The following is a 12,796-nucleotide window of genomic DNA, read 5'->3' on the forward strand; positions in this document are numbered from 1 at the left end:
TTTTAGCTCCTGTTCTAGTGCAAAGGAAAGAACAAAGGGATGATTTGTTTCAAAATTAGAGCCTATCTGGTTCCTGTTTTAAAGGAACAGATAGTTCCTTGGGTTATCTCAAATGGTAGCTCTCAAAGTCCTCCATGTCACAGTTTTTGGCTGTGAGCTTTTCACTGTAATGAATAAGACCTTGTAGAAGTATATTCCATCACATTTTTCCCAGACTTAATTTGACAGCACCATATTGCAAATGCTGCTCCTTTACCTACAGAGACTTTGCCATATTGGGTGATTAAGTTCATATATATCCATGGTCATGAGATCACCAGAAAGCACTAGCTTGCAGAGGGTAAAACAACTACGTTACACAACTGTACTCCAGATGGGTTTAAATGCCTATTTCCCTTCCTTATAAAGGACAGGGAATTGTTGTGGCAGAACATTTTGTTTCCTGAAAATCCTTGAAGCAAGAGTTTGCTCAATTCATTATGTCTTCTGGGAAGGCACAATAGACATCCTGAGAACTAGCATGTGTTAAGAGTCCCGGCAGAATAATATTAACTGATTCTGGCTTACTGATTCTGTAGACATTTAGTCCCTGACTAGTCCTCATGGACAAGTGGTCAATTTTGAGGAAAAAACATCAAATTCATTGTTTAGTATTGGCCATTAATGCTTAGTGATAGTCTTTATTTTAGGCTTAAAACATGGACCAATAGCTCCTCGAATGAACTAATCAGCATTTATTAAGTACCTACTATATGCAAGGACTTGGGAATATAAATAAGAAGAATAAACAATTTTTTCCTTTAGGTTTCATTCTAATAAGGGAGATGTGTATGTGTGTGTATTCCTATGTCTGTGTGTCTCTTTATGTCATAGAGGATGCAGCTAGGTAACTCAGAAGAGTGCCAGGTGTGTAATAAGGAAGACTCAACTTCATGAGTTCACATCTGTTCTCTGACAGTTACTAGCTGTGTGACCCTGGGCAAGCCCACTTATTTATACTTGCCTCAGTTTCCTCATCTGTCAAATGACCTGGAGAAGGAAATGGCAAACCTCTCTAGCATCTTTGGCAAGAAAACCCCATGAGAAGGGAATTTGTGTTGATGTGATCAGAGATTTGAACTTCCCTTCCAATTGTTTTGAATTTAGGTCAATCAGCAACCAGAGAATTGATCCCACAGGCACTGCCCACCTGGGTGGTGCCAGGCTAATTGTGGACCTGGGATTGGTTCTTGGGCAGTGATGTAAAAGAGCTAGTGGGTGTAGTAAGAATTTATAAGATGAGACGCAGCAAGAAGCTGGGAGTGGGTTGTTTCTGAGGCTGAGATTCAGAGAAAGAGTCTGGGTTATTGGGCTAGGTAATTCTTTACCTCCTTTCTGTATTTCACTCTCTTATTATCTTCATCTTACTATAATAAAGTGATTAGAGCTATTAACAGTCTTGTGATTTAAGGGGTAATTTCTATAAATGGTATCCACAATATTTTTTTACTCTTATAATTTAGTCAAACCCATTCTAACCATTACAACCCCAAATGGAGTCACTAAGATTCAGAAAGGACTGAAATGAGGGAACAACATTGTAATAGAGACAGACTTGCACACACACCTGCCCCAAGTCATATAACTTTAAGCTCACTTTCATACACGTTTGAACAAACATTTATTAAGCATCTACAACAATAAAGACATGAAATAAGGCCGCTTGGCACAGAAGAACAAGAAAATTACCTCTGGGGCTAGAGGATATGGGTTCAATTGTGATCTTTGAAACTTAGTACAGACCTTGGGCAAGTTAATCAAATTAGAAAAAAAAAGAGGTGGGTAGAGAGGAAGAAAATGTTCACAGGAAAGACTAGATGGCCAACGCAGTCTAAGGTTTCTTCTAGCTTCAGATTTATAAAGTAGGGAAAATAGAGTATAAAATATCTCCTCTGACTTTCCATCAGAGCAAATCTCATTTAGAAAGTCAGGACTGGAGATGAGAAGTCCTAGGTTCAAATCTGACCTCAGACATTTTCTAGCTGCATGATCCTGGGCAAATCACTGATACTTAATGCTCTTCTTCCTTGGAATTGGTATTTAATATTGGTTCTAAGGCAGAAGGTAAGTTTTACACACACACACACACACACATATGATATAAGGATGCTAAACAGCTACAATGAGACTGTTTGAAATACTATGAATAGTTAGAAGAGGAAATATTGCTTAAATTATTTTAGGTTCAGCGTTATATCCTCTCTAAATCCCAGGTAATGAACTACAAATAGCTAACTGTGCAATTAATATCATTTTGAAGAGAGTCACTCTGGAAAGATTTAGGTCAAAAAGGTATTTTTTCATAAGTGAAAGACATGTTTCCCCATTAAAATCATAAGGACTCTAAAGGCATAGATTGTCACTTGTTTCTTTTAAATACTCCACAACATCTACAACTTCACTGTATCACACATAGTTCTGGACACATAGTAGGTATTCCAAAATACTTGCTGAATCAGCCTGAAGGAAGGCAGGCAAGGATGAAAATTTATCTTTATAATCCTGAAACTAACACAACTAATATGAATCATAATTTCTTAAAGGCCAAAGAAGATCTGGATCTTGCTAAGCAAAGACTTTTTGAACACTGGCAAAATGCCCAAAGTTATATGCTGGATAATGCATGTATATGATACATATGACATAGAAAATAGAGAATATATGTCCACTACAGAGCACAGTTAGTATATTCATCAATCAGGGGTTTGTTTATACTCTCAGTGTAAAGGATATTAATTTGTTAATATTAGAAGGAACAGATGTGCCAACTGACACAGTAATTTACTTGTTTCTTTGAGGTAGTCTTAAATTTAAACAAACTTGTGACTTGATTATAGGTGTCAAATACAATAAGGCCAAGTCACTGTTGTGAAAGGCAAGCATTTGGAAACTTGATGAATGAAAGGGTAAGTGTTCAATTCATCCACACTTGTGAGATTCAGAACTATTTTTATTTAAAGTTACTCAAATAACTGAATAAAATCCTGGGGTTAAAGCTGTTTTTGTAGCATCCATGGCTTGTACAGAGCACGACACAAAGTAGGTGTTTACTAAATATTTGTGGATTGAAAAGAGAAATAAATATTTTTGATGAAAACACAAGTTCATAATTGAAAAATCTTTTAATTACTTTCCCCTAGTCTTGTCTGGTGTTTGATATGTAGACATGATATATAGTTTAAGAGGGAGAGTGAGCATCGAGAAATTGTTAATATATGCATATATATGTATATATATATATTTCTGGTCACGTAAGATTCTATAAGATTAAATTACAATGAATATATATATATATGTATATATATATATATATATATTTCCTATTCCAGCTGGGAGTCCACTCATATTTGATATGTTAAATTACAGGATAATATAAAAATACAGACATCTTCAAATTTACTAAGGTTTATTATAATGCATTTTGACCTTGGAGAAAACTGTCTTTTTTTAATAGATAAAGAAATTAAGGCCAAGAGTTTAGTGACTTGTTTAAAGTCATGCAGGTAGCCAGAGAAGCAAAGCTGAGATTCCAACCTAGGACACTGGACTCTTGCATCACCAACTCCTTTTCCAATTTTACACTGTCTTCCCTCTCATTTTTATGCTTCTAATATAGCTTTGAAACTAATGAACCCTTAGGCATGCAAACCAAAGTTACATCAACTCCGATAAAGTCAATCATCATCATAAACCCTGGAGGTCACTCATGATACTTTCCCGTGCACTCATTTGTGCTGAATCAATTTCAATTAAATCAATTAAGAAGGCAACTGGCAAAATTCACATATTGATCTAACAGGATTAAGATTTTTCAATTTGTTTGGGTGCTCCAGGAAACTCAAAGCTAGCATCTCTGCTTGGTGATGATGTCGGGTAGGGAGATTTAAAGAAACAAAACAAAAACACTTGATTCCTTAGTCGCCAGGGCCTCAGATATTCAGGCAGTTTAACGCAAGCCAGACATCTCCATATTCTCTCAGCCCTGACTCTCCAGGTTTGACTTGAACAAATGAGGAAGGCTGTATCATATGAAGCATGAAAGCTATTAGGAGTAAACTTTTATTTGAATAGACTGCAACATTAATTTTTAAAAGGACATTATAGAAAGACCTCTGTGTGAATGAAAACTCTCTTTAAGAGAAGCTTTATGATAAAACCAGTAGTTTTGGAGAGGGTTTGATACACTTGACCTCTCCATGGGGTGGGGTGGGATGAGGAAGGGATTTTTTTAGGAATGTCTAACCCTGGAGGGCATGAAGCTGTAACAGTAAGGTTTTGCCTATCTTAATTGGACCCAAGGAATTTTCTAATATGCCTTTAAAAAATAGCTTCTGGCAGATCCTAGGCTATTATTTTAATTTTGTTCCCCCATCTCCCCTTTAACTTTTTTTTATTAACAAAATGATTGGAGTATTTGCAGCAGGTAGCAGGGAGACAGCTTTGTCTTTGTTCCTATAAAGTAGGGAAAATAGAGTATAAAATATCTCCTCTGACTTTCCATCAGAGCAAATCTCATTTAGAGTCTTATGTCAATGTAACCAGCATTTTTTGTTTTGTTGTTCTGTTGTTTCAATTGTGTCTGATTCTTTGTGACCCCATTTTGGGGTTTTCTCAGAAAGATATTGGAGTGTTTCACCATTTCCTTCCCCAGCCCATTTTACAGATGGAAAAAGTGAGGCAAGCAGAGTTAAGTGATTAGCGCAGGTTCACACAGTGTCTGAGGCCAGATTTGAACTTGTGAAGAGGATTCTTTCTAAATATAAGTTCAGTGCTCTGTCCATTGTGCCACCTAGCTGCTGCCCCCTAACAAGCCTCTATCAAGTGCCTAATATGTGCCAGGCACAATGCTAAGTTCTGGGGATACCAAGAACAGTCAAAAAATCCTTGATCTCAAGAAGCTCACAGTCCAATGTGGGAGACAAAATATAAACAATTGTGTACAAACAAGATTTACACCGAAGTGGAGACACTTTTAGAGTGGGAAAACGTTAAGGAAGATTAAGAGATTTCTTATAGAAGTAGAGATTTTAAATAGAAGTTGAAGGAAACCATGAAGCAAGGAGAGAGGGATGAGGAAGGAGGGAATTTCAGGGATGGAGGACAGACGAAAAAATGCATAGTTAGGAGATGTAGTGTCGTGTGCCATAAACAGCAAGAAATCCAATATTATTGAATTTAAGAATACAAAGAGGAGAAGATAGAAGAAAACTATAAAGGAAAAAAGGGACCAAGTTAGAAAGGGTTTTAAAATCCAAACATAAGATTTTATACTTAATCTTAGAGGTTAATAGGGAGCCATTGTAGTTTTGAGTGGTCAGACTGGCTCTTCATGAAGATCAAATTTAGGACTGGAGCAGGGAGAGATTTGAAGAGGGACAAACTAGAAAGATATTGCAATAATTCAGGCATGAGAGGATGAAGGACTACACAAGGGTGGTGACAGAGTCAGAGGAAACAAGGGAGCATATACATGTATATAAGATATTGCAAAGAGAGAATCAGCAAGATGTTTATACCTGAATCACATTTGCTAAGCTTTGGTTTGGTGAAGAGTAGGGATGCTGGTTTCATTGATAAAACTCCCTGAATGGCATCTGAGTTAGTCAACTCATGTTGAATCTATGAAAAGTTGACTTAGAGGTCAGGAGACTAGTTTCTCTCACGGTTTATTCAATTTTTAACATTAATACTCCCATATCTAAGCTACAGATCCTTTGTCAAAAGGCTAAAACCTTCCTTGGACCTTCCACATATAAATTTATTTAGGTCTGATAGAAACCAATGATGCATCATAATCATTAACTAATATTTATGAATGAGGCAGCTAGTTGGCACAGTGAATAGAGCTCTAGGACTGGAAATCAGGAAGACCTGAGTTCAAATGTGACCTCAGACACTTATTAGCTTGTGTGACCCTGGTCAAGTCACTTACCCCTATTGGTCTCTGTTTCTCATCTGTAAAATAACCTGGAGAAGAAAATGGTAAATCACTCTAGTGTCTTTGTCAAGAAATGCCCAACTGGGGTCATGAAGAATCAGATACAACTGAAATGACTGAACAACAATAACAATATAACAACAAATTAATAATTTATGACATGCAGGGGACCAGGCTATATAATGGAAACTGATTTTCTGATGCTAAAATCTCTTCCCTCTGTGCGACCTTGGGCAAGTAACTTTGGCTTTGGAGCACAGTTTGTCTTAGCTTTTAAATGGGCAAAATGGACTCAAAGACTCCCTTTCAGTTCTAAAATCTTATGTTTCTATGGAACATGCTTTCTGGGAAACATACTTCACATAGTGAACAGGAAATACTTCAGTGAGATAAAGGCTAGGGCACAGGAAATGGACTCATTATGGAGAAAGAATTCATGCTACTTGTGGGAAAACTCAAATTAACCCTTCACAAAAAGCATTCACACATTCGGGCAATAAGAGTAGACTAAAGATGACACAAAAGAAGCACTTTACAGTGCTGTACTGATCTACAGCAAGACCTCCAGAGGTCTTCAACTGGAAATACAGCAGAAATCAACCTCCATTAATATTTGAGGACATTTCAAAGCAAAAAGTCAGCTTTGACTTGGCTAGTTCAGCGGAGACTGGTACAATGAGCAGAATGTGTGGATTTTCAAGGAAGCAGACCATCTTCATGACATGAATGCCAGATACCATATGACACAAAAGTCATATACCAAAAAGGCTTCTGGAAACTTTTTATTTCTTGTTTATTCATGAATTCTTCTCCTATTTATAAATTTGATAGGCTCTCTAAAGTTGTTTGTAATATCTCTCTTTATGCCTACATCATGTATCCATTTTGATCTTATCTTGGTAAATGGTATAAGATATGGATCTATAATCTAGTTTCTGTCAGATTGCTTTCCAGTTTTCCCAATAGTTTTTTTTAAATCAGTGAACTCTTATCCCCAAAACATAATGGGATCAACCTCAAATTACATGCATATTGTTAAGAAAGGAGTATCTACTAAGTGCTTGGATATAGGTAACAGTCATTAAACTAGCCTTCATGCTGTTCCTCACAAGAGACACTCCATCTCTTGATTTGAGGCATTTTTCATTCACTGGCTCCCATGCCTAGAATGCTCTCTATCTTCAACTCTGACTCCTGGATGCCATGAATTTCTTCAAATCTCAGCTAAAATGTCACCTTTTTAAAGAAGACAGTTCTCCCTTAATGCCTCTGAGATTATCTCTAATTTTTCCTGCATATATTTTGTTTGTACATAATTATTTGCATGTTGCCTCCTCCCATTAGATTGTGAGGTCTTTTTAGACAGTTACCATTTTATTTTTGTTTTTTTTTTCCTTTCTTTTTATACTGAGTATGTTACATGTAGTAAGTGCTTCATACATGCTTGTTGATTTAAGGATTTGCAGTGGGCATACAGAGATGAAAACAAGAATCATTGTCCACCTTCAAGAGGCTTTCATTCTTTGTCTTTCTTTTTTTAGGGGGAGGAGAGAGGAATGACATGCAAAATATATAGAAAGTAAATAAATGGTATGTGTGTGTGTGTGTGTGTGTGTGTGTGTGTGTGTGTGTGTGTGTATAGCACTAGCAACCAGGAGGGTCTGGAAAGACTTTTTATAATATATGGTATTTAATTGAAAGCTTTGAAGAAGATACAGGAATCTAAGAGGTGAAGTAGAACAGAGAATACATTCTGGGCATGGGAAAGTGCACAGAAGTCACAGATATTGGTAGGATCACAGATCTAGAGCTGAAAGGAGCTTCTGAGGTCTTCTTGCCCAACACAATCATTTTATAGATGAAGAAACTGAGGTGGATCACTGTGTTTAGGGGACAGCAAGAAGTCCAGCCTGTTATGAAGGGGAACAATATATCATTGAAGAGATCTGAGGGCTACTTTTCAAGCATCAGTTCAGGAAAAAAATTTTTTAAAAATTAAATAAGATAAAAAAATTAACTTCATATGAATTGGCAACAATGGACTTTGAGTTTTAAGCTGAACAGTAAAGCAATATTATGATGAATATGACAGAATGTGAATTTCTGCTATCAAATTAGCAAATAAAGTGATAAGACTCCTAAAGGAATCTCCACCTCTCAGACTCTCTGGATTCTTTTAAGTCTCAGCAAAATTTCTCCTTCTATAAAAAGCTTTTCCTGATTCCCCTAAATGTTCATGTCTTTCCTGTATGATTATCTTAAATTTATTTTATTTAATAAATGTTTGTACATAGTTGTTTTCATATTGGCTCTATGAGTAGAATGTGAATTTCTTGTTTTTTTCTTTCTTTGTATCCTCCATGTTACAATGCCTGGCTGATAGCAGGTGTTTAATAGATGCCTATTGACAGACTGGCTTTGAAAGTTTAAAGAGCTGATGAAATTCTCTTGAATTCTCTTGGCAATAGAATATGAGTATAATCATTTTAAGATTATGATCAATAGAGTTTAAGATATCTACGTAGGAACATTGGTTCAAACATCACCAGTCAACAAGATGTGCCTACAGCTCCAAAAAATGAGACAGAACATGAACTACAGACCAATACAATGGCTAAGATCCATATTCTTTTTTTTAAACCCTTACCTTCCATCTTGGAGTCAATACTGAGTATTGGCTCCAAGGCAGAAGAGTGGTAAGGGTAGGCAATGGGGGTCAAATGACTTGCCCAGGGTCACACAGCTGGGAAGTGTCTGAGGTCAGATTTGAACCTAGGACCTCCCGTCTCTAGGCCTGGCTCTCAATCCACTGAGCTACCCAGCTGCCCCCTAAGATCCATATCCTTAATGATGCTAGCTATCCCATATCATCACCTATCATCACCACTGAAAACTGTTTAGAAGAAATCCATAACACTTTTTGTAATGAAATCATATTTAAGGATTAATTGAATCACTGATATCTAGAGCTGGATTGGACCTTAGAGGTTACCTAGTCAATTCCTCTCTTCTCCTGACTTCAAGGAAAATGAGTCCAGGGAGGGAATGTGGCATGCCCAAAGTTACATGGGAAATAAAAGTCAGGGGACTTTTGGAATTCAGACTCTTAACCACCAGAGCCAAAGCTTTATGTTCAAGATAAACTAAGAATGGTAGTGATCAAAATTGCTTTTTGGCATCAAAAGGGAAGGAAACTGTCATGTCAGAACTCCTGAAAATAAAGAGGAGAAAGTAGAATTTGCAAAGTTCATGCCAATAGCTCCTGGAGAGCTAAATGCATGTTAAAAGAAGAGAAAGACCCAAGTTGATATTGTAGAAGGAGAAAGGTGACCCAAGTCCACCTTGGTAACACATGACTCTCTCCTTTCTACATAAAAATAGAAATTTTTTTATAAGGAAAAGAGAGAAGAGAAGGGTTTTGAACAAGTGATTTCATTAATATATAGAACCTGAGATGCCATTAGCTCAATCAATCAGCATTTATTAAGTGATTAGCTACAGGTTCTTTCTTAAAAAGGCTAAAACCTTTCTTTTTCCTTAAATTGGCTTCCATGTATAACAACTGAGATTTCTTCCAGCTCTGGTTAGATCAGTGAGTCTACGAATGGAAAAATGATTGAACAACTGAAGTAATAAATATCAGAGGTGGGGATTAAACTCAGACCATTGAAGCAAATCTGAATTAAACTAAAATGAACCTTAACATACCACAGTCAAATTTCTGCTTCTATGTATACTCAAAATTCATAGAATTTAGAATAAATAAGTTACTCAAGGAACATTTATTAAGCTCCTACTGTGGGTCAGGTTTTGTTCTAAACACTCCAAATATAAAGGCAAAATTAAAATAATCTCTGTCTACAAAAAATTTACATTCCATTAGGAGAGATAACATATCTATCTATCTATCTATCTATCTATCTATCTATCTATCTATCTATCTATCTATCTATCTATCTNAACATATCTATCTATCTATCTATCTATCTATCTATCTATCTATCTATCTATCTATCTGAATTTACAGAATCATACAACTTATTGGGATGCATAAGGAACATAAGAACCTAATATTTCCATTGCTTGATATCAAAAATATATTTGACCCAGTAGAAGTTGCAAAATATTAACAGTATAAGTCAACAATATGATGTAGCAACTAAGGAAGTTAAGGTTTAACAGATGTTTACTGCCCAGCAAAAGAAAGATGTTAGTCCATTAAACAATGCCCTGGTCAGATTTGACATGGAATTATATTCTGTTCTAGTCTGAATGCCACATTTTAGGAAAGACAATGTGATAAGTAGAGAGCATCCAGAAGAGGGCTATGGAAAGCCCTTGAATTCAAGACAAATAAAGGCTGGTAGGTTGAACTAGGGATTTTTAAGGAGAAGAGAAGACTTAGGGGGGAATGATAGCTACTTTCAAGGCTATGAAGGGCTGCCATGTGGAAGAAAAACTATATTTTTCCTACTTGGCTCCAGAAACAATTACTAGGAACAGTGAGATCATAGGGCCATAGACTTGTAGATGAAAGTGGCCTCCAAGACCATCTAATCCAGCACATTGATGTGAAAGATGAACAAACTGAAGTGAAAAGAGTCATATAGATAAATGGCAGAGCCTTCTTTATTAATTTGTCCTATGTTGCCTTGTCTAAAGGCAAAGGTTAGTCTCTATGGTATTTTTTCATTTTTATGAATGTGGAAGTTTAAATGTTCTTCAGTAAGGTAGATGATTGCATTGAGGCTCTTAGTCCGTAGACCAGAGAAGTTGCTCTAGAAAGAGAGAACCGTGTTGTGTTCTTATAACTTTCTTCCAAAAGACAGAGGGTAACGAAGGCCCTCTTTTGTGAAACAACTAAATGCTAAGAAACTCCATCTATGTTTGGATTTTGCTGACAGAGTCCTTGGAGGGAAATGCTGACTTTTAATAAGCTGTAATTGCCTCTGGTTAACAATGCACATATACTTCTCTTCAATACCAGAGCCACTGATTACAAAGACATTTGTTGATGGTAAAATGCCAGGAAATGCTTTTGCTGTAATGACTTATATAATAATATGAGCTGCCTTCATCTGGCACATTCGCCACTTGGGGGAATCCTCTGACAAAAAAGCACTATCACTTTGTGATACCTGCTTTCCTCTGACTCTTATTACACCATCCAAATATTTGTAGCCAAGGATGGTATTATAGATGGTATCCCAGATACCACTTCTTCCTCTGCTGTAGTGCCATGGATCTTTTCAGAATGTAAAAAAAATAGATAATATAAAACATCATAATGTTAATAATAAGAAATTGTTAATCATGACATCAAGAAGGTTGCTTCTTTTGAATTATAGGGAATAGAAAATATTGGGCCAAAACACCTTAAAATTCAGGGGAAGGAGAAAGAAGGTAGAGTTTTCAAAATCCCTCTGAGGTTAGCAAAGAGCCTAATGACCTCTTCATTTTCATGTTTTAAGAAAAATATTCTATTAAAAGGAGATGGAAAGAGGTTGACAGATCCCCAATGAACTACAAGATTTCTTCTGATGAAGAGAAAGCCCTTCTCTGCCTTTGGATGGCAAATTAATGACAGGATTTGAATGAGAGTCATAAAAGATGAGTAGACATGAATAAGTTGTGAAATATCATTGGAAGGGATATCAATATCAATAAGGTCATAGATTCATAAATATCTTAAGAATATTAATGATTGCATGATTAATTAGATTAACAATATACCACATAAATCTTTTACAGATATAATTAATAATAACAAATTGCCCCTCAGATGTATTTGAGATCTCACTGATTTGGGAATCCCTTTAAATGATTCAGGCTCCAAGCTATCCACAGTCCTTCCTATAAAGTTTGTCATGGGAGGTTTACCCATAGTACTGGAAGCCTTTCTTCATTTCTTCCAACTTCTAAAGGTATAACTTGAGCTGTATGGCTTACTATGTGCCATTCTTTTTTTTTTTTTTTTAATTATGGCAAAACAAGAATAGTCATATTTCCTTTAGTTTGCTTTAAAATGTGGACTTTTATACATACAGTTATTTAATACTGTTTGTCTAGGGGAGAAAAATCATAGTTTCTACCACTATTACCTAAGGGTAAAAACAAGGGGAAGGCCTCTCAATATATTTTCTATAAATATTTCTCATTGCCAATAAGTTAATAATGCTCCTTAAATACATTTTTCATCCGTCTCTCTAAGTGCACTTGAAGCATTCTCTCTTTCTTGCTGATGGACTAACTTGGAAAAATCCAAAAATAGCTTCATACCATTGTCATGTTGTTATCTAAGACATGTTTTCTGTCTCTTATAAATCAAGATTAAGGTAGAAGTATAATAATGATGTTTCCTGTACTGAGGCAGCTTTCCCCAAGAGATATCTGCAGCTATCTGGCAGAGCAGCTCCCTAACCCTGCAAAGCTGCCAGGAGAATTGCTCACACTAGCAAGGATGCCAAATGTACACCCTTCCACTGTGAAAAGGAAACAAAAGAAAAAGAAAAAAAAAACAGATAGGGAGCCACAGTCCAAGGTATCATAAAGGTACAAATATAGGAAATAATACTGGAACCAAAGGAAAGAGCACTAAGATGAGGGCAAAATACTTATAAATGCCAGAGAGTTAGAGCAGTTATATGAATAAGAGGCTGGAAAATCAGAATGGAGGTAGAAATTTACAGAAAGGATCCAGATAAGTAGTTTTCTTCTTTCTCTCTTTCTCTTTCTCTTTCTTTTTATCTTTTTTTCTCTTTCTTTCTTTCTTTCTTTCTTTCTTTCTTTCTTTCTTTCTTTCTTTCTTTCTTTCTTTCT

The 12,796-nt window shown here is 36.1% G+C and overlaps 1 protein-coding gene across 1 annotated transcript in view; it reads right to left on the minus strand.

Annotated features, from left to right (window-relative positions):
- Positions 1-12,373: 12,373 nt before the first annotated feature.
- The window catches only part of SAMD12 (sterile alpha motif domain containing 12), a 327,999-nt gene continuing 327,576 nt past the window's right edge, over positions 12,374-12,796 (minus strand). The window contains exon 5 of the mRNA XM_044684170.1: positions 12,374-12,459. Coding sequence (XP_044540105.1) covers positions 12,374-12,459 — 86 coding nt within the window. The remainder of the gene's footprint in view (positions 12,460-12,796) is intronic.

This window comes from Gracilinanus agilis, chromosome 1 (assembly GCF_016433145.1).
Source record: "Gracilinanus agilis isolate LMUSP501 chromosome 1, AgileGrace, whole genome shotgun sequence".
Taxonomy (NCBI): Eukaryota; Metazoa; Chordata; class Mammalia; order Didelphimorphia; family Didelphidae; genus Gracilinanus; species Gracilinanus agilis.